The sequence below is a fragment of the Struthio camelus genome, chromosome 11 (genome assembly GCF_040807025.1).
Source record: "Struthio camelus isolate bStrCam1 chromosome 11, bStrCam1.hap1, whole genome shotgun sequence".
In the NCBI taxonomy this organism is placed as follows: Eukaryota; Metazoa; Chordata; class Aves; order Struthioniformes; family Struthionidae; genus Struthio; species Struthio camelus.
The window spans coordinates 3,186,174-3,207,710 of NC_090952.1; the positions used below are offsets into that span (position 1 = coordinate 3,186,174).

The 21,537-nt window shown below is 58.0% G+C and overlaps 1 protein-coding gene and 1 long non-coding RNA gene across 2 annotated transcripts in view; both read left to right on the forward strand.

Annotated features, from left to right (window-relative positions):
* The first annotated feature begins 2,359 nt into the window (after positions 1 to 2,359).
* Positions 2,360 to 5,739, forward strand: LOC138068706 (uncharacterized). Its single transcript, XR_011143406.1, has 3 exons — positions 2,360 to 2,467; positions 4,434 to 4,565; positions 5,542 to 5,739. It is a non-coding gene; the product is annotated as an uncharacterized lncRNA (long non-coding RNA).
* An 8,790-nt stretch (positions 5,740 to 14,529) lies between these two features.
* Positions 14,530 to 21,537, forward strand: part of LOC104154221 (Krueppel-like factor 5) — a 37,937-nt gene continuing 30,929 nt past the window's right edge. Inside the window, exon 1 of the mRNA XM_068957335.1 lies at positions 14,530 to 15,140. Coding sequence (XP_068813436.1) covers positions 14,973 to 15,140 — 168 coding nt within the window. The 5' untranslated portion in view covers positions 14,530 to 14,972. The remainder of the gene's footprint in view (positions 15,141 to 21,537) is intronic.

The window sequence follows — 21,537 nt, forward strand, 5'->3', positions numbered from 1 at the left end:
GCAGCCCCTGAGCAAACATCCCCGCTCTCGAGCCGCCCTCGTACCTCGCGGCCTCTCCAGCCGCGTGACGCCGCGACAGCTTGTGAAACGCTCAGGCAGGCCCTGCCGGCGCTCTGGGCGCCGAGGGTCCGCGCGCCGCCCCCGCCGCCCGTCGTGGCCGGCCCGCCGCGTGGGGAAGGGCCGGGGGGGCAGCGGGGAGGCGTGAGCGCCGCCGTTATCCCCCGCTTGCCGGCTGCGATTTCCGCTCCTTCGGCCAGCCCGCCGCGCTCCCGCCGCTGCGGCGAAAGGTGCCTTTCGGCCGGGGGGGGGGGGGGCGGTTTTGGCCGCCGCCGGCAGCACGGGCCGGCTGTGAGCTGCCGACGGCCCCGGGCGCACCGGCGGTCGGCGCGTGCCGCCTGCGCGGCCCCGCAACGCTCGTTGCTTTTGCCCCGCGGTGTCGGCGTTCCTCTGGCGGCGGCGGCCATTAAGACTGACGGCAGCGTCGCCCGCCAGGAAGGGCAGCAGGAACGGCGTCTGCCGAGGGAAAGCAAGCGCCCTTTCGCCTGCCGGGCAGGCAGGGCACGGTCTCGAGGCGAGAGAAGCCGCGGCCCGAGCGGGGTGTTCCCCTGGGGGCACAACCGATGCTAGCAGCTAAACGATCGGGGGTTAAAGGCCCCAAAATCCCACCAAGGCGTCTGGACGGTGAAGGAGCGCGATCAAATTGGTGGGACCCTGCAGCCTCGCTCCGGGCGGGCAGCAGAGAGCAGCCGGACGCTCCCTCCCCGTCTCCGTGCACGCAGCAGCTCGGGTCCGGATGGTTTAGCTCTTCCGCCACGGGCAGGGACGAAGGGTGCTGCCGCTGGCGCTGCCCGGCTGGGCTGAGCTGTGGTGTCGCGTCTCCGGCTTTCGCTTTTAGCAAAGGGGTGCGGAAAGAGCAAGCTCCCCCTTTGCATCCCGGCCATCAGGCCCGCGCACGTGCCGGTCCCGTCCCGTCCCCGTCCCCCGCCGCCGCCCCGCGCCGTGAGCACTTCCCGCGACCCCTTCTCCCAGGAAATCCTGGCCTCGCGCGGGGCTACCGCTTTCTAAGAACGGGGCTGCTCCGCCTCACCCCTGCGATACTTGGCCGTGGGCAGGACGTGCCTCCTGCCGGGCTGACTCACCCGTTCAGGTTCCCGGGCCGTGGCGTCACTGCGGCGCTGAGCGATGCCCGGCCGTTCCCGGGGGCTGGGGAGGTGAGGCGAGGCTTCCGGCGCCCTCCTGATCCAAGCGACGGGGTTTGCTTTCCCCCGGGGAAGAGATGCTTGCGCTCGTCCCAGCGCTGCTGGGAGCAGCCGTCACCCTGCAGCCCGTGCCGCCTTCCCCCGGTGTCGCCGTCTGGCCCTTGCTGCAGCCGGTGACGTGGAACAAGCGCAGGTCTCGCCCGTGCCTCAGTTTCCCCATTTTCTTTTGCAAGAGGAAAGAAAGTGTTTCCTCAACCAGTCACCGTGAGAAGGGCCAGGGTCAGTTCCGCGTGGTGCAATTACTGGAGGAAAGCTCCAGCCCTGCAGGTTCACTCGCCAGCGTCCCAGCCTCCGAGCACCTTCCTCCTCCTCCCAGAGCTGTGGCTACTGCTGGGCAGCGACAAGCGTGTAGTTCCCGCACCGAGGCAGCAAGGCAAAGGCCTGAACACGGACGCCTCGCAGAGGTGTCGTTTGCTGCAGATCAGCCTCAAGTCCATCTCTGATGCCTCAAACCAACCTGTCGTTTCTTTGCTGAGTCCCTGGTCTCTGCCCAGGGCTGCTCTGATGGAGCCTCCGCTATTTTAGGGTGACTGGGAATGGTTGGGGCTCTGGGCCAGGTTGCGCTGAGGTTTATTCAATCTGAAGATCTCCATAGCTTTCTCCAACATCTATGAACTGCAATCCCACCTTGGGTCATGGAGGCCAGTGACTTATGCTTACAGTTTACGGAAGTGTTGGCCTAAACAACCTCTCCAAAGGGTGCAAGCATTTCTGAGCCCCGTGCAGAGTCCTGGGTGAAACCTCAGCGCCTGGGTCATGCCATGCCCTCCTGAAGACCTGGCCTGCTTACCACAGTGGTGGGGAAACTGAGGCATGGGGTGGGAAAATGTTTTTTCCATGCTGGGCAAGGCACTAGTGTTTTCTGATAGCCTCCTACCACCAGGATGCCAAGGTGCCTAAAGGAGTTAGAGGGCTCTGGCAGCCTTCCCCTGCCGGGAGGCGGCATCCTGTTACGCAGGTGTTTGCTGACTCACATCTGCTGGCATTCCTGCCCTGCCTGCAAATGACCTGGCTATTTATATCTCCTTTCATTGCTCATTCCTGGCTTTAATGAGTTCTTGGGAAAGGACTTAGGCCTTTTTCACTTGCCCACTGAGGGCAAAGAAACCACAAGCTATTGTATGCTCATGGTGGCTCAGCTGCCGGGGCAGGGCTCTGCAAAGGAGACAAGCAAGAACTGCAAAGCTGGCGCCATCAGCCTTGGACAGGTTGGTGTATCCCAGCCTGAAAGTCGTTGGGGATCAGCTTTATTTCGGGAGTGAGCACCCTTCCCAGGGTTTGCTTAGGGCTAAGGGAATAACCCAGGGGATGGCTATTAGGTTGGCCTGTTCCCGTAGGTGGAGGCCACTCAGCTTCGTGGAAGGCTGACCTGTTTCTGGAGCCTGCTCAGGCATGTGAAATGCAGCAACTCAGCACTTACTGATGAGCTGGTCGGTTGGCTTTGGGCATTGGGCTGATTTCCAGTGAGAGGAGAGAAGGGAATAAAATCACTCCCTGTAGCTCCAGGGTTGGGGTGGGATGGCCAGACAGGTGGCAGGATGAACATGCAAAGACTGTTTGATTTGCCAAGATCTAAATCTTGAGCACCTTCTGCTAGCACAGCCCCAAACCTGGGAGGGGGCGCCATCAGGGCATGTTTCCACACTCTCTGTGCATTTCTTGGCACTGCTGTGAGAGCAGCGAGGCAGCAGCCCAGAGACCGTGGCTGGAGCTGGGGCCAGAGCAGGGCTGGTTGGGTACCAGGCTGGTAGCTGGGCTGCCTAGCTGTGCTCCCCATCACCGATAACGTTACAGGCTCCCCTTCCTTGTGAGTTAACGTGATGCCCAGCAAGAAGGAGTCCCTCTGACCCTGCTGTCTCTTGGCCAAGCCTCCCTTGAAACGCGAAAGTTTCTTCGTAGGTAATGATGCAAAGAGGCAGCAAGGTGGGCACCTGCACCCTGGGATCTGGGGACTCAGGGGGTCATGTCCCCAGTTTCTCCAAGTGTGGAAGATGTTTCGTGGTGACCGGTATCACAGAAATAGCGTACTGGTGGGGCTGGAGTGAGACTCAGTGTGCTGTGGGCTTCAGAAGTGCTTGAGATCCTTGTGAGGCAAGGATTGGGAGGTATGAGGGGGTACTGGTCTTCGGCCTGGCTTAGATCTGCGTCCAGCTTTCAGTTCAGATCTCATGGTATTCATCCTTTCAGATGCTTCCAGAAGATTTTATGCAGTGTTGGACCTCAACAACTGTCCCAAATTAAAGACTGGTTAGATCTGAGAGTATGGGGCTGTGATGGACAGGGTAGCTCAGAGCAGCTTACTCCAAAAATGGTGGTCCTGGCCTGGTCCCATAACAGGGGACAATTGTATCCATACTCATAGATAAATTCTGAAGTTAGGGTATGTTTGGGTCAAAAGTGGAGGAGGCCTTGATCTTGGAAGGAGGTGTGTGTTGTGTTTGCTGTTCACATAGGGGCCTCTGGTGAAAAACAGGTGTCAAAGGGAGCATTTTTCCAGGCTTGGTATCTCTCTGGACATTCAGATCCTGACAAAATGGCAGTGGGGTCCTAATCCCTCCCCAGGACCAGGGACTAATATCATCATTTCATAAGGCCCAAGGGACTGCTGTTTCCCCAGCCTGATCTCCTGTGCCAGGGCCCCGAGGGCACAAAATGGCCTTAATTGTCCTGATCAGCCTCACGTCCGCTCTGCCCATTGGCCCAGGAGCCCCATTAAAGCTCAGTCCTGGGTCTTCACTCCCTTCCTGGGGTATGTTGTAGGTGTTTCTAACTCCACTATAGCTATGCCTGGCTGCAGACCCTGCTGATACGGGCTCTGACCCCACCCCAGGCTGCTGGCTCAGCCTGGCCTCAACCCATCGCCATGCAGGTGCGTGATGCCTGGGGCGGCCCCCCGGCCAGCCCTGCTCCTCTGCTGGGGGGTGGTGGAACTGGCCCTGGCTGGAAAGGCTGTGCCCTGATGGCCTGGGGACCCCTTGCAGTGGAGCTGCTGGCCTGTGTGGTGCCCTGAGACCTGTGTGCCAAGCATGGAAATCTGCATCTGATGACCTTCATGCTGAGGCTCCAGGCTTATCTTCCCCCAAAGCCAGCTCGGTGGAGCTTATCTCTCCCAAAGCCAGCCAGGCTCTGTTTCAGAGACAAGAGTGCTGAGTCTCAATCCTGCGGTACCCACAGGTGCCTCTCCCACATCTCTGGGAGCCCTTGAGCCTTCTGTGTGACCCTGCTGGGAGGTTTGCTCCTGCCCAGGCTGACTCAACGCCTGGGAGAAGTCATGTTCCGGCCCTGCTCTTGCCTCCTGTGTCCAAGGTAAGAACAAGGCGAACGCCAAGAAAGCATGCGCCAACCCCTTTCTCTCTTGGGGCGAGCAATGCCAGGTCCAAACCCAGCCTGGGTTCATTAAAGCCCCTCGGTGGCCTCCCAGGGCCCCAAGGATGCTGAACTCTGATGTGTCGGGGAGCCACACAGCTGCCTGCACTTATCTACTGGGCACAGAGACAGCTGTAAAAGTGAACAACGCACAGATGAGAGTGAGTAATAACAGAGGTAAAAGAAGGATGTTAATAGGACAAAAGCAGAGCAACTCGCTGAACTTGCAGAAATCCAGGGCAGGAAGAAAGCACTAAATCTTTCTGGCAGTGTTGAATCTGGCTCCAGAGAATCTCCATCAGGGTGGCCCGTGTTTCCACAGTTGGGGACATCCCAGGGCAGTGGTGTTTGGATCTACCCTTCCAGCCAGGAAGGGCCAGGGCTACGGGAAGCACCACATGGCCCTCCAGTAAGCTGCTCTCTGCTCCCCACTGAAATTGTGGTGATGGATGCTTGTGAATCAGATCCACTGCCTGAACCTTGCTGCTGCCCTCCTGGGATGCCTCTTTTTTTTTTTTTTTTTTCCCCCCCCCCAGCCATCATGTGGGCCCTCCCCATCGCTAGAGGGTTTTGTTTCCCTCCTCATGCAGGTGGCATTGCCCTTCCCTTCATGCTGGCTTGCAAGGCCTTGTCTGCAGATGAAGCTGACTTCTTCCTGTCCCATCCCCCCTTGCCCTGCCCACTCACTCATACCAGACAGAGCCAAACTGATTTTTTTGACCTGCACTCAGTGTGTGGTGTCGCGCACTGGCAGCCTGACTGCTGCACCAGGGCTGTGGCAGCCTACCAGACATGGCTGCCCTGAAAGCCCATGTAAGGGGGTGTCTATTTGGAGGGGTACAGCCAGGCAGCCCTTTTCTGCCAAAAGCCCTTTCTTGGGAGGCTGCTGCTGAGGTCAATACCGTTCCCCCAACAGGTTTTTGGAAGGAGAGTCAGCAGTGCAAGGGCAACTTCCAGCTGGGAAGGGCTGCCCCAGCGTAAAGCCTTGTATGGCGCAGACAAGTGGATCCACACCAAGGACATTTCCTCCTCACCACGGAGCTAGGACGGTGGAAGCACTTGAGCCTGGACAAGGTCATGGCAGGGAATGGAGTGGGAGAAGAAGAAACCTGCTAAAACTGTAAGGAATTGTGTGCAGGGGTATGTGTGTATGTGCAATGGTTGTCCAGGCTACGCCCAGCTGGGGTGCCGGTCCTGCCTAGCATGAGACCCACCTGAGGAAGATGCTCCTCAGAGCTGCAGAGGGTAATTGCATGGAAAATGGTGAGCCAGGAGTTTTTCATGGCATTGCTGCTGATTCAGGTGGACTGTGGACTCAGGAAAGCTCAGGCTGGAAGGAGCAAGGGCAGATCCGCACATCTGTCCCTGCCCCAGAGCTGGGGTAATGCTGCTACACTCTTTGTGGAAGCTTGTGAAGCCTGTTCTAAGTCACTCCAAGGAGGACAAATCTGCTTGCTCCTTTGGAGCAAGGTCCCAGTCTTTAGCCTTTCTAAAGGCAAAGCTACTTTCTCTGAGCTTGTCTCTAATTCTCTAACCATCAGCAACCCCTGCCCCACAGCCCTTCCCTCCATGTGAAACCCAACCGATCTCTGCGTGAAGTCTTCCAGTGGGTGACGTCTCTTCTTCTGGACTGAAACCTGGGCACAACACAGAGCCCAGTGAGCTCTTCCCTACAGTGTCTGGGCCTGTTTTTTTGGTTATGGGCTCTAAAATACCCTCCCCTGCCCACGGGATGAGCCCTCTCTGCAGAAAATGCTGCTTCCCCAGAAGCCTGTGTCACTTCCAGACCCTCCTGCCTGTGACCCACAGGACAGGCTGGTCCCAGGACTGCCTGAGCAAACACAGGCAGTAGTAGCTCAAAAAAGATTTGATCAGGGTAAACTCTTGGTTTTATTTCCAAGAGGAACTGAGCACCAGTCTGCCTTACAGGTGGGACTGAAGCCCTCAGGGAGGGAAGGATAACTCTCCCCCCTCCCCAAATTCATCAAACCTCCCTCATTCCCAGTTTATCTGTGCCCTGCTGATGGCAGGGGTCAGGTGGGAGAGGCCACGTTGCTAGGCTGGGCTAATCCTGCGTGACCCCCTGGCTGCTCCAAGTCAGATCTTTTCCCCTGCTGCCTCCCCCTGCCATGGCATGGGCCCCCTGTACACTGCTCTTCTGCCTGGTCCCAGCCAGACCTCTGGACAGAGTAGGTGTGGGGTGGAGAGGTGGTGGTAGGAAGGGGTTAACCCCGCAGGAATGGTGTTCCCGTCCCTCCCGTGGTGGTGCTGAGCCCTAGTCTTGCTCCAAGTTGACTTGGGTTCCTGGATGGCTGCCAGGGAGTGAAGCCCTTGCCAATGCCCCTCTGTGACAAAGGCTGATGCTCCTGCCCTGGCGCTCGGTGGCAACCTGGTGAGACCCAGCTCCTCAAGCGGTGGCCAGCGGCTCCAGGACCGCAACAGGTCTCACTGCCCCTTCCCGTCCTCTCCGCTGGCTTCTAGTGCTTCTACCTGTTGCTCAGGCCCGTCCAAGCTGTGCCCTTCGGACTGTCTCCCTCTGCATCAGACTCTGACTGCGTGCCTGTTCCCCATCCCTGCTCTGCACCTCTGCCCTTGTCTCTGAGGGCCCTGGCTGAACCGCGCCACGGACCTTCCTCCTCTTGGGTCGGTTTGTTGAGAAGGCCTGGATGGGGACAAACTTCCTGAGTGTTTTCTGATGTCCTTAGCACAGCAGACTCAAAGATATGCGGTTGAATTTTTAGAGGAAGGAAGGAGAGAGGTAGACTCTTTCTCCTTCCACACCCACAGGTGACTTGGAAACCCACCTTATCCTCAGGCCCTTCTGCTTCCTCACTGACATCCCTGACTGCCTTCCTTCTGCTCTCCCAAGAAACCTGGGATAATTTTGAGTTCTCCTACCCTCAGGAGCAACATCTCCCATGTTCCTGCTCCAGTGCTAGCCAGCTGGGGACACTCGGGATCTCCATGACGCTACCAGGCTCTTTCCCATTGGCCAGTTGCTCTTCTCCCTGGCCTGTCGAGACTGGGTCCATAAGCTTGTTGGGGCATGGGCTGGGTCCCCAGGGTGAATTGTCCAGCTCCAGGCGTAACAGGGCCTGAGGGCAAGCAGGGCCCCTTGCATCCCAGACCCATCTAGTTGCATGAGCAGAAATCCACCCCCCTCCATTGGATGAGCAATCTCTGCTGGGAGGATTTTAGCTTGCCTATGCATTCCCTGTTGGCTGCCAGACTTCCTGTGTGTGTGTGTGCCAGCCTTCCCACGAGCCATGCCGCTGTGGGGTGTGTGATGCTGCTGGGCAGGGGGTCCTGTGTTGGGCAGGGTTGTGGGAAAGGCGCTGCCAGCGCCGCTCTGAACAGCGCGAGGGTCCTGCAGGTTTGCCTAGCCCAGCAATGTCCCTCTCCACCACCACCAGTTGTAGATGTGTGGGGAGCAAGAGTTCTGTGCGGCAAACACGCAAGAATGGGATGAAACTGCGAAGGGACAGAGCAGGGGAGCAGAATAGATGAGCATTAGCGTCATTTAAGGCCAGAGATAACTGCCAGGACTAGTAGGAGGCAGAGGATGAGCCTGGAGATGCCTTCATCCGAGAGGGATACAAAGCTCACCCAGCTCTTTGCTCTGGACGGGTCACATAAGGTCTCTCTGCTGTAGCCAGCCACCCAGCTGATATCTCGGCAGTTTCCTGGTCCCGTCTCTGGCCCAGCTCGCTGTCCCCGTTGATCCCTGTTGCGTCAGGGAGGTGGGGTGCTGGGGGCCTCCCTTGTCTCTGCCGGCCTCTCCTCTGAGCCAGGACCGCAGTGATCAGACTGGTTTAGCAAGTGGATGGGCCGCGAGGCTTGGGGGGCTGGGAGGGGCGGCTGCTTTCCCTTTGAAGGGCTCCCAGGAAGGATTTGATGGCTGGAAATTTCACAAGGAGGAGAAAGAAAAAGACAAAATAGGTGGTTTTGGGTTTCGGTGGGGGAGCGGGAGCCTCTGTCCGCTTTGCAGACCTTTGTTTCCTGGCTGTGGTGAAAGACAAGCAGCAGAGTGGGAGGGGGACACCCCCCTCCCCACCACTGTGCGTCTCCCACAAGGCTCTAAATCAGCATCTGAAAGCACAGAGGCTGAAGCAGCAGCTCCTCGCTCAAATCTGGTTTGGAGTCACCCCAGTGAGCCGGAATCGCAGAGGATTTGGGGACGTTCACTTCTCTGCCACGGTGCAGTGAGAGGTTGGTGCTTCAGTCTCTGAGCAATTCCCACTGCTGTGACACTAAAGCTGCGTCTGGCTGTGGTAATAGCAGGTGAAGGGCTGTATCAGGCTTGCAGCAGATGCAGGTGTAGGGGGAGTTCGGTATTGCTGAGTATGAGTTTTAGGCTGTAGCAGGATGGGGAAAAGCTGCTGCAGAATAAAAACATGGCTCAGCAACCCCTTAGCTAGACATCTGCAGGAGGAATCAAGCCTGCAGCGCCTCAGACCCTAATTAATCATCCCCCTTCCCATGCCCTAAGCGTGTGCCTGCTGCAACCTCCTTGGCAGAGCATGCTGTGGGTTTGTAACCTCTTGGGGATCCCAGGCAGAGCAGATCAGCTGTGACCCTCCAGGGGTCCTGTGGTGGGCGGGAAGCAGAGAGCCTCAGGGATGTGGCTGTCTCATGACCTGACTCAGTGGTGGCTGGGCACACTGTGCAGTGCAGGCTGGGACCCTGCTAACTGGAGAGGTCTGGGGAAGGATCTGAATACTTGCAGTCCCAAAAAACACTGCTGCGTACTGGCCCAGAGGGTTTGGGATCATTGCTCTCCAGCTGCCAGCAGTGGCAGGGATGGTTTTGGAGGTGGGATCTGAGATTGAGTTCTCATTCCCGACCCAAACTTCCTTAAAGTTCAAAGACTTTCTTGCTTTTATCCAACCAAATTGTTAGCTCAAAGCTCTGTATAACTCAGTCCAGCACTTTCACCTCCTGGCTCCTACACCTTACTCCTCTGCTTGCTGCTGAGGAAAGGACCTGGGCATCTTTCTCGTGAATCCTGACTGGTCAATTCCCCACGCACTCGGAGCCAGGAGGAGAACTAAGTTCCCTAGTCCACCTCCCTAGTTCTTACCCACTGACCACCAGGAAGCACCTTCCCTTCCCTTCTCTCTCCTTGCATTAGCAAAGGGAAGGTGTCAGATATGACCCTAAGTTTGGGTGTCCAATATCCAGGTGCCGCTGTCAGCTCCACAGTAAACCTTCCTTAACCCCTTCCAGGGCATTCCTGGTCCAAAACCCCTTCAGCATCTCAGAGCCAGCTTTCCACCAGAAAAGGAGTTTTAACAGCACTTTTTGTACTCAGAATGACAGGAAGAAAGTGGATTGCGTAGTCAGGTCATAAGAGAGCTGCTGTTATCGTTGTACCTCAGTTAAGCAAGACATGTTGTTCTCGCTGTTGCATGACGCATCGGGACAAAATGGAATTTCAGACCTACGCCTCTCAGGTTTTGTCTTACTTCATGCATCTAGTATCTCAGGGCCTCCTCGGAGGCAATATCTGCCTTTGATTGGAGAGGCTGCAAAGGTGTTGTATGAAGCAAAGTGCCCCGACTGTTGATAGACTCAAGGCCATTTCCTTTTGATTGAACTCATGGCAGATAAGAGTGCTGGAGATTGCTTTGTCTGATTCCTGAAATCAAAAGCTTCTCTTCCTTGGGAAATCATTTACAGACGGAGCTCCACAGGGGCTCCCACGGCTCGGCTGGCCTGGATGTGAAGCGGGCTCTGAAGCAGTGGAGAGCTGGACAGGCCTCCATCCTGCAGGCTCTGGCCTGGCTTTCATCTTGCTCCCAAGAGTGGGATTCATCCGGTCTTGCTTTTGAAGTCTGCAGCCTTGCTGCCTCCATTTAAGCTGATCGTCAAGCTCTTTGGATAAGCCCAGCAAGAAATGAGCGCTTTCTGGGCCCTGCTTTGTGTATCTTCTTTAGGGTGAGATGAATCCCTCTCCCTAGTCTCTCTCCATCAGCTGCAAAGGGAGCCCACGGCAGCGTTCCCCTTTGCCCAGACCAGTCCACCCCAAGCACCCGTGTTGTGCTCGCAGCCTCATAGGGGCTATCTGCTGGGGACCTGAGCTGTAGCAAGCTCTGGCCCACGCCACTGGGTCCATCCACGCTGTGCGACTGAGAACTCAGACCCACCAAACTGAGACAGGCATTTTCCTTTCAGGAACGCTCCAAAACTGACCCTATGCTTATCCCGACTGCACGTATCTCACAGCGCCTGGTGCAATCCATACTGGGATGAGTGGTGTGCCCACAGCGTGATGAGGTCCCCCACCCTTAGCCAACAGCCCTCACTGGCTACGATCTGGCAGGGCTCAAATTGGACACGGCAGCGACTGAAAAGAGAAACACCTGAACGTCCCCCTGAACTCTTAGGGAGCCTCAGGAAATATGAGAGGCAGCGGAAGATCTGTTTGCTGCAAAGGGGAACATTAGTCTAGGGAACAGTCACCTTAAAATGAGAACAGTGAATATCTGGTTTCAGAGCCTGGGTCCTCAGAAACACCCCCTTCCTCAGTACTTCGCAGGCACTGATAAAGAGATGGGAAATACTGGTTTTTTCCCAAAGGGCTGGTATAAAAACGACAAGATCGTGTATACTTGTTTATCCTCAGCTGTGCTGCGGGAACGCTTTTAACACTGCTGGAGGAGAGTTGGCGTTGGAAAGCGCTTGCGCTAGTGATGTTGTTCCACTGGCTTGTTTCATTCATCACTGACGGTGAATGCTTGTTTTTGCTTTCACTTCCCTGCTTCTGGTGTTCATTTCATGGCCTGAGGAACTTTCATCTGAGCTCATAAGCTCGGTCGGTCGGTTGGTTTAAATTTCCAAGTGTGGCTATGCAGGTTGTGCAATGTTTTGTGGAAAATGCCCCCGATTTCCCCACCAGCCCCAGCATGATTTGAGAATTATGAGCTTTTAGCACTTAGACCGCTCCTGTCCAGGTTCCCAGCCTGCAGTGCTGCAGGTATACAGCCAGCTTCGAAGAACAACACGTGCTGCAATCCTGCTGCGAGGGGGTTCCCTGGAAAACAAAGAAACACCAGGAAGACGCTTCTGATAAAGACTGATTTATTCCCACTTGTTTACTATTAAAGGGACCGACGTTTCTAGTCCTTTTGCCACATTAGCTGAACTTTCCCGTATTCAGCACGCTGGCTCAGAGCTGTTCCTCGGGAGGATCTCAACGTTAGTTGGCGTCCCCAAGTCCAAAATCTTGCACCTGATATAAATGATCTAGTTTGCGTATTTGTTGCGCGTTACACTGCCAGAAGCCAGGGGGTGATTACAAGCTGGTTGGTTACTATCGTACGTTGCTTTTCCAGTGTTTATCAGTGGTGGTTGTATTCAGAGCCTCATCCTGCCCAGGGCTGGCTGTGCTCGTTTCTCATATGCTGTTGTCGGCCGCAGGGCCACTGAGTACACAGCTGCCTGTTCATACAGCTACGACTGCAGTTTACTTGCACCGTCGCTGTGACGAGGGGCCAGGGACTGGTTGCATTGAGGCTGTTGATGAGTTTGCTAGTAAAAAAACTTTTGATGTTTTCGCTTGGTTAAAAAAAAAAACAAACTACTAGAGCATCTGGGATGGCTCCTGCTCTGTCCCCTATGGGCAAAAGTTTCTTGTAATCGGAGGGTGTTTCATGCAAGGCACTAAACATTTGGTCCAGCTCTTGAGACCTGGTGCCCTAAGGGAAGGCATTTCCAAAGTAGTTCTTTCCCCGGACAAAGCCCTTGTCCTAGCTAGACCTGCTTTCACATTGCACAGGGTAAACCAGGGGAGTTTTAGCCTCCTTAGCTTGACCCCAGCCTTTTCATCTCACCTTCCAGATGCTTCAGCATGGCCAGGCTCAGCCTGGACCACCAGCGGGTACCTGGCACAGGGTTTTTTTTACACCAGTTTGGATGCAGCAGCTTCAGCTGGCAACAAGCCAGCTGCAAGATCTGAAAAGTCACCAGCCACGGATCCAGGTTTAATTTGAAAACAACCGTGGACGTCAGCCATTTGTGTGGCTGGTGCTGAAGAGGTCCCCATGGCCTGAAAGGATGGGGGAGAAAAACCTTCCATGCTCTTTGGGAAGGCAGCAACCCCATGAGAACAGATAAGCTTTTCCCTTCCCTTGCAGGAACCCAGCTCCTTTCTGCCTCCCTTTGGCACGGGGACAGAGTGACCTTAGCCTCTGACCTTCACCCTATTTCTGTGATCCATGCATCACCTCAAGGTGCTGGGGATGTACTGAGAGGTGGTGACAGTGGCAGCACCAGCTATCTGATGTGCCCCTCTGCAGGGACTCAGCTTGTGCTGGATTGTGTCCGGGGGGGGGCAAGGGGCTTTGGCAAAGGGCCAAGAGGGCACCAGAAATCAGAGAAGGAAGTTCTTGGGGTTGTTTTGGAGTCGAAAAGCAGTAAGGAGAAGGAAAGAGCTTGGTACTGGGTTGCTTAGTGTGGTGGCAGCATGGATACAGCTTAGGAGGGAAGGCAGGTGAGATGGGGCTGGGGATGTCTCCGGCATGTCCGGAGGAGAAGTCACTGAACTGGGAGCTACAGTGGCACCAGACCTACTGCTGCTGGCAGTGCCCCCACTGCTACACTGAGACGCCGTGAAGAGGGGCTGCCAGGGAGAGGGGAGACTCTGCTTCGCCGGCAGTGACGCTACTGATGGTTGTGACAAGTGCTGGAGGAGGCTGGAGGCAGAGGCGTGGGGAAGAGGCAGCGTCCTGGCAGCGTTTGGGGGAGGGGGTGACCCGAGGACCCTGGCAGCAGCAGTGCTGGGCAGCAGTGCCTCCTCTTGGAGCAGAGGGAGCAGCATTTTGGGATTTCCTCTGAGAAGCCACCGAAGGGACTGATGATGGACAGGTGACTTTTATTCCCTCGTTTTTATTCCCTGGCTTTTCACATTCCATTTTCCCCGCTCAAAAAGAGAGAGCAGAAAATGACTGCTTGGCCTTTGCATAGGAACTGAGCTGGGAAGTGCTGGGAAGGAAAACTTCTCCTTTGCTTTTTTTTCCTAGTGGGGAAAAGTAAGATTTATCCTCCTCCCTCTATCCACTTAATCTATTAATTCCTAATCCTCCTCCTTTTCTCCCCAGGAATAAGAAATGAGATGAAGCGGGAATCTCCTTGCTATTAAAAAGGGAGGGGAGAAGCTTTTCCACAAGCTTCTGTGTGAAAAATTGAACTATTCACCCAAAAATGGCGTTTCCTCATAAAAATGCCATCCCTTGGGGGAAAAAAAAAGTTAAAAAAAAAAAAAATCTCTCTTTTCAGTGTAGGGGGACCAAACGTGGGAGATAAAGAAGTTTGTGCTGTAGGTTGTTTGAGTCCTGGAGGGCAGGGTGGTGGGGTGGGGGCTGAGGCGAGGACGCGGCGGTGGCCAGGACCTCTCCAGCCAGCCGCGGACGCTGGTGGAGAGCCGGCTTGTCCAGAGAGAGCCGAGCTGTTGCGCTGAGCGCCCACCATGCCTTTGCCCAGGGGCTGCGCCCAGGCGGTCTCTGCATCGCACCAGGCCCTGCGGTGACGGCAGCAGCTCTGCGGGGGGATTCGGAGGCTTGCAGCTCTCCGGGAACCCCCCGGGCACCGTGCCCCCCCTCCCCGGGAACGCGGCTGGGCTTCGCCACGGTGCCTGTCCCTGCGCCCGTGCCCCTGACGGGAGAGCGCCCGCAGGGCGCGCTTCCCACCACGGGGGAGATGCTGCTGGGCCACGGCCTTCACCAGCCTCCCCCGGGGCAGCGGCGGCGGGGGGGGGGGGAACACCCGCCCGAAAACGCCCCCGTGACGGGGAGCACCACCCCGCAAGCGGGTGTTTCTGCCCCGGCGGGGTGGGGAGCTGGGGGAACAACGCGGGTCTCGGCCGGGGGGGTGGCTGGCGGGCCGCGGAGGCCGGGCTCCGGCGGGAGCGGGGAAGGCGGCTGGCTGGTGGCAGGGCTGCCGGCCGCCCCGCTCTCCGCCGAGGCCCTTTTATCTGCCCGTGGCCCGAAGGAGCCGTCAGCTGGCTCGGTGGCGGGGCGGCGGGAGCCTGATTGGCTCGCCCCGGCCTCGCCGGCTTCCAGGTTGGCGTTCCTCCTCCCGCAGGACAGGTAAAGCCTTCCCGCGCCGCTCCGGCTCCCGGCGGCACCTGGCTCCCGAGGATTAGCGACGGGCTCGCCGGCTCACACCTCTGGGCTGCGTGGCTTTTGTTTTGCTTTTTGGTTTTTTTAATACGTTTTTCTCCCCCTTCCCCCTCCCCCCCCCCCGCTCCTTTTTTTTTAAATTTTGAGATCTTTTCTTTTTTTCTTTCCGCCCTCGGCGGAGCGGGGCCGGGGCGCTGCGCGCAGGGAGCTCGCGGGGGGCGTGGGAGGAATGAGCCGCGGCGGGCTGGCGCTGCGCACCCCGCTGCCCGACGACAGCTCCGGCTTCGCGCCCCTGAGGCCCGTCGCCATGTCGGGGGAATCGGGCGAGGACGCCTCGGTCTTTGAGGACATCAAGCCGGCCGGCCGGACCTTGGAAAACCAGCCCGACTTGGCGCAGGTAAGGCGGAGGCCGGCAGCTCCCCGCGCGCCCGGCGAGACGGGGCCGGGCGCCCTCAGCCCGGACGGCGGGTTTTGCTTGCCGGAGCTGGCGCTTCCCGCTTCCGTCCCCCGAGCGATTTTCCTTCCCGAGCCTCCAAGTTGTTGAGTGCTTTTCGGCAGAGGTTTTTGCGAGGCCGAAAGGATCGCGTGAAAAGCAGCTGGAGAAGTACCGGATCCGAAGCGGGTGTAAAGTCCCGGAGAGCTGCGCCCATTTACGGCCGCGGAGGTTTTCGCCCAACTAGGTGTGCTTGGACTTCTAGCGCCTTCAGCAAAAGCCACTGGATGGCACAGTGATAGCTGTGTGGATATGATTTAATTCTGCTTTTTTGTGTGCGTGTGTGTGTGTAAGACGTGTCCGCTGCTTCGTGCACTTTGTTTCCCCTCCTGCTGGATTTTTCTCCTCAGCTTTTGGGAGGACGCGCTTCGTTCCGTGTTTTGCTTCTCCCTTTTAAATACCCCCAAAACCGTTGCAACTTCTGGAGGGCAGCGCTGCGGGAGAGGGCTCTGCTGCCGGGAGCGGGTTTAGCTCGCTCTCTGGAGCGCGGTTTCGTTTCCTCCCCGCCGGTGGGGTTAACGCGCGTCGGGGAAGGCTTCGGCCCCGCGGCCTCCCGCGGAGGTGCCCAGGGGAGGGGGGTACGGCAGGGCCGAGAGCGACCCGCCTCGGTGCTGCCGGTTGGGAAAGACGTGGGAGCGGGCTCTTTCCTCGCTGCTGGAGTCGTGGTTGCGGGCGGAGGGGAGGGAGGGGGGTCGGTCTCCTGCCCAGCCGGCGGCGGCGAAGGAATTCTCCTTGAAATTCCCCAGCTCGGCGGCTTCCCCCTGCGCGCGGCCGGGCTGGAGACAAAGCGCCGGAGAAGCGGCTCCCGGAGGGAGCGGTTGCCGCGCGCAGCCCCGGCGCGGGCACGCGGGGCCTCGCACGTGCGCGCGGCGCCGGCGGCCGACGCCAGCCTCGGGCCCGGGGTGAGGGAGCAGGGGCCGATCCCCCCCCCCCTCGCCTCCTGCAGCAGGTCCTGCCCCCCTGCCCGGCTCCGAGTCGCACGCGGAGCCCGGCGGCCCCGGGCACCATTTTAAAGCCTGGCCGCGCTGTTGCCCCGCGGCGGCCGCCGCCTCCCCGCCCCGTCCGAGGCGAGAGGCCCGGCTGCCGAGGGCCGGCTCCTTATCGCTCTTTTCCCCGGCCGCCTCTCTGGGTGAAGGGAGAAACGGCGTTTCCGCCGCCTCGGCCCCTCTTCCCCGCTGCGGGAGAACAGGGAAGAGCGTGGAGCTGATCTTCCCGGGGGGGGGGGGGGAGAGAGAAAAAAAGGCCCCAGGGTGAAGGGGGCTGGCGTCACCCAGCCGTGCCCCCCCCCCGTTGCGGCGGCCCCGGGGCTCTTCCCGCTCCAACCTGGCAGCGCCGAGGTGCCGGCTCGCTGCAGCGCTCGCCTTCGCCCCGGCACCGCCAACAGCTTGTGACTAACCCCCCCGCTCCGGCCTCCCCAGCGCCATTTTGACGTGGGGGCTCCGGGATGCGGCGCGGAGCAGGGAGCCCCCTCCTGCCTCCCTGTCCGGCGGGGCTCGGGCTCCCCGCTGGCTCGGCGGACGCTGCCCGGGGCTCCTTTCGAGGCTGTGAAGCCTCCCCCGAGGCTGCGGGCCTCTCGGGGGAGATGGGCAATGGCCACAGCCCCCGGGGGGACTCGGGGCAGGGGACGGTGCTGAGGCCATGGCGGCTGGGCCGGGCCGGGCAGGGCCGGACCGAGCTGGCCCCCGTTCAGGAGCGTCGCCTTCCCCGGGGCAGGCCGCGGCGGCAGTTCCCAACCCTGTGTTGCTCCCGGACCCCCTCGGCCAGCGTGTCCCCACACCCCCCACTCCCTTAGCTTCAGATTGCTGGGGTCAGCGTTGCTTGGTGCACCCTCTGCCAGCCCCGGTGCTGGACCCCTCCCCGTCATGACGCCTGCGGGTGCTGGCTGCACCCAGCCCGGCGCCGGGGGCTGGGAAGCCGCCTGTCCCGATGGGCCGGGACCGCCGGCGCCGCCTGGGAGGCTGCGGCATGCAGCCCACCCACCGCACCGCGCCTGGCCGCCGCCGGCCCCTCCGCGATCCTGCTCCTCCGCTGGCTCCTGAGGGCACGGCACGGAGAGGCGGGTGGCTCCCGGGAGCCCCGCAGCAGGGAGAGGGGACACCGGGCCAGCACTTTTTCCCAGCCCCAGGAGGGCACTGCCTGGCCCGTGCTGGCCCCGGAAGTGGCCACACGCTCTTGACTACGAGCAGCCCAAGGCCAGGCTGAAGGAGGCCCTGGACGGCAGCTCTGGAGGGACCTCGGCCACGTCGCCGGGGTTTGGCAGCCAGGGAACTTGCCTGTGCTGGTGCACAACTCGCCGCTGTGCTCTAGGCGTGCAGCCTCCCCGCAGACCCCGGCAGGGACTCATCCCAGCCACCTCCCACCCTTCCCTTCGCCCCAGCCGCCAGCCGCGTGGGGGGCCTTGCTTTGCCGAGACCCCCCACTTGCTCTGCCCCAAGCGCCTCCCAGTATTTCCTCACAGACGTTAAAACCCTCTCCGCAAGAAATCCTCTCCACTAGCGCTCGCTGCTGGGGGCTGGAGACCCTCTGGCAGCCCAGCCTCGCCTCTAACAGCCGTTCCCGTCCCGCGCCCTCCCAGCGAGGATCTTGTACTGGCAGCATTGCAGACTGCCTTGATGGAGATCTCGGGAAGGGATCCCCAAAGTCCGGTGTGTCCATGAGACAGGGAGCCACTAGGGCTATGGTTCCTTCTAGCAAGCATGTGTAATCTGCAAGAGCATTCACCCCATGCAGCTTGGAAAGGGAGGTTTAATCTGGGCTCCGTGATGGATCAGGCCCGCTCAGGCTGTTATCCACAAGGCAGGTTGCTCCGGTCGGGTGAAGGGGCTTGGGCAGAAGTGTGGAGCTATGGAGAAGGGATTAGGGCTTTGTCCGGCTGTTTCCTCACTCGTGTCCTTGGTTCACCTCTCTCAGCAGCAACAGTATTAACTCTGATGCCTGAAGGGTCAGTTTTGGGGCTCCTAACCCGGCTTGGTTTCCTAGCTAGTTGCCCTCCACCAATTGCACGGCTTGAGGACAGCAGCCGAACGGATGTCTGCTCAGGGAGCTGTTTGTTTTCCTAGGAAAAGTAGCCCCAGTGCAGACAGGGCCAAGAAGGGAGTTGGTCAGAGCCCAGGACGGCCGTCTCCTGGGGAGCTGCTCTTCTCCCTGCCCGATAAGCTGAGTGCTGGATGAATGTGCTGTGCCGGTGGTCCTGAGCGGGGCCAGCCCACGTCCCCATGTTGCTTGTGGCGGGGGGTTGCAGTCAGGAATGTCCTTCAAAGAACGGTTGTGAAATGAAGGCAGTGGCTCCTCTTACCGTATTCCCTGGTGATCCAGCAAATAGAAGAAAAGTGCAAAACAGTGGCAAGAGGTGGTTATGAATGTGTGGGAAACCAATTAGGAGCGAGATGGCATTTGCCACCCAGCCCTCCTCTTTCCCTGTAATCCCTGTATTTCTCATTGCTCAGAGCCCCCCTGTTTCCCCCATCATCCACAGGCTTTGACGCTCGTTGCGCTGCTCCCTTTCTCCCCAGAGCCCCTGTCCCTCAGTGCCTGATTTGGGCAGGTCATCTGAAGTTGGATAGTAAAGAACCACTGAAAAAAGGAGGTGTGGGTTATCTTGAGTGCAGGTTATACGTGTGAAAGTATGGTAGCTCCCTATTTGATCTAGGAGGAGGACAAAGTTTGCTTTCTCCCCGTTGTGCTGCTCGTTAAGCAGCTGTAACCCAAGCTGCCAGAGGATTAGGCAACAGGGCTGGTGCTTACTACTGCACCAAGGGTTCAGCACGTGACCTGGGGAGCAGAGCTCACGCCTCATCCCCGGCTGGTGGGAAGCACTATGGGGAGAGACAGGCAGCACCTCTCTCTGGAGTGGTGGCTCCTCTCTTTGGTCAGCCCACTGCCACGTCTTGTCCTTGCATGGTGGATTCTGCATCCCCACATCCACCACGCCTCTTCCACTGCAATTGGCAATGCCTTCATTTCAGGATGCTGTCCTTCCTGCCCTTCAAAGGGAAGAAGGGTTTCTCACTCCTGTTGGGTCACCGAGGCAATTCAGCCCCACTGCCAGTTTCCCTGGGTTGGAGGCAGCCAAGGGGAAGGATGGCTCTGGTGGGCAGCCCTGGGGGTAGCCAGTCAGCAATGTCAGCTCTTTGGCACAGGACCAATGTTGTGCCACTCAAAAAGTCCCTATGTGGACAAAGGGGTCCCTGATGCTGGGGACCTTTTGGATGATCAGATCGGTTGGTGGTGAGTGGAGGCATTTCCACAGGAGTGTGATAAGTACCTTCCTGTGGGACATGCCCCGTGTGTCGCGCAAGGCTGAGTATAGGGGTATGTGAGGCAGATTCCCTACCAGCACTCCATATCCAGCTGGAAGGAGGCTGGAAAGCAGGGAAGCTGTCCTCAGCAATGTCCTGTGCGTCACCAGCTCAGCCTCCCACAGCTGTGGCAGGATTTTTTGAGCGAACCCACCTTGGGGCCTATAGTCAGTGGTGGCTAAACCCTCAAGGCCCAGGGCTGGCCCCAGATCTCCCAGGGAGGAGCCTTCTATGACTTGGCCCACATAGCTTTTATGAATGCCAAATGCTCTGCTCGCTGTAGAAAAGAGACACTGAAGAGGCTGCCATAGCTGGAGGGCTGAAAAGCTGGATTGCTTTAAGTTTGGGAAACCCTTTGCTCCAGGAGGCTCTTTTTTGCTGCAGCAGGCTGTTTTGCAGAGCCATTTGACAAGACTTAGAAAAAGGCTACGACCTGTCAGAGAGATCCAGCACTTGCTGTTGCCCACAGGGCATTTCTAGCTGTATAGGGCTTGAGTGGTCCTGACTTCTCTCTCACCGATCACCAGCAAAGACACTAACAAACTCCTGCCACTCTCTTATCTTATTCATTGGAAAGTTCCCCCTTCCTCCACAAATAGCTTTTCAAACAATAGGGGAGGATGGGAGATATTTTTTTACTGAAAATATTATTCTGGTTCAGGTGGAAATGGATCATTTGTGGAGTTATGGATATTTTTGCCCTTTCCTCTGCCCTTCCAGCCACCTCTTCTCACCTTGCCCCAAATTAGAAAAAAGAAAAGCGAGGTGAAAAAAGGGATCTACGTTTATAATAAGCATTTTCCCTTTCTGATTTGAGTCAGATGATTGACTGGAAATAGAATTTTCCTCTTTTAATCTCAAGAGATCAATGCTAGAAAGAAGATAAAGAAGAAACTCAAATGAAACCAAAAGCAAAGGCTATTCAAAGAAGCATTTTAGAACAGAATGGAAATGTATGGTATGTATATCTGGAACGAGGGGACCAGGAGGGACTCCAGGGGGAACGAGGGGACCAGGAGGGACTCCAGGGCTTGTCTGCTCTGCTACCCCAAGGGCTGGGCTTGTAAGGCCAGTCCCTGCCCTTGCAAGGTCTCTTGCCTTGCCTGTTCCTTGCTCTTCCCTCCCACCCTGAGCTTTGGGAGGCCTGGGAGGTGTAGGAGAGCAGGAAGGTGGTAGCATTTCCCCTCTTCCCTGCCAAAAGCATGGAGAATGGTAGTGGCAGATGCTGGCTCCTAAAACTGTTTCATGGAGTCAGCGGTGCAGATGCTGGTGAGGTGGAAGGGTTGGCCCATGCTCATCAGCAAGGTTGGATTTGCTAAAACTAAGGAGGTGGGGAGAACTGGGGCTAATGCGAGCGTTAGCCTGCTGGTTGCAATAGCCTGCGCTCAGAGGATTAGGGGAAGGAAGTAGGAAGTGCGTATCTCAATGAGTTGTACTGTCTGCAAATTCAGGCCTGCTCTGCTGATGTTAGAGGAGTCACTCATCAAAGTCACCTGGATATGCAGCAGGCTGAGTGAGGTCAGGACCCAGGGAAGAAGGAGGAGTGGCTAGGAAGATAGATGGAAAAAAACCAGCCTGTCTCGCTGGGTTAACCCCTCGCCTGCTTCTATCGGGAACCACAGAAGCAGTGAGGTTGGGGCCAGTGAGCACCCAGTGCGGGTCATGGGCTGTCACGGGGCGACAGAGGAAGGCCTTGGTGAGTGTGGCTGGGGAAGGCCCTGAGCTGGTATGTCATTCATTGCCTTTCCTTGGGTGGACTGCACTTTCACAAGTAGAGAAACAGGAGCAAATGGCTCCCCCAGGCTGACTCCAACAGCTGTTGAACTGGGTTGGGGCTGGTTTGGTGCATGGAGCTGTCCCATGAGCGGTGAGGACGTCCTCCACTTTCAGCTGCTCCAGAGTGGAAAGTTTGTTCCTCAGCCCCATGCTCTGTCTGCTCTTCTTTGAAGCCCCAGAAGGCCCCAAACTGCAGGTTGATCTGAACTGTCCTTATGTGCTCTAAG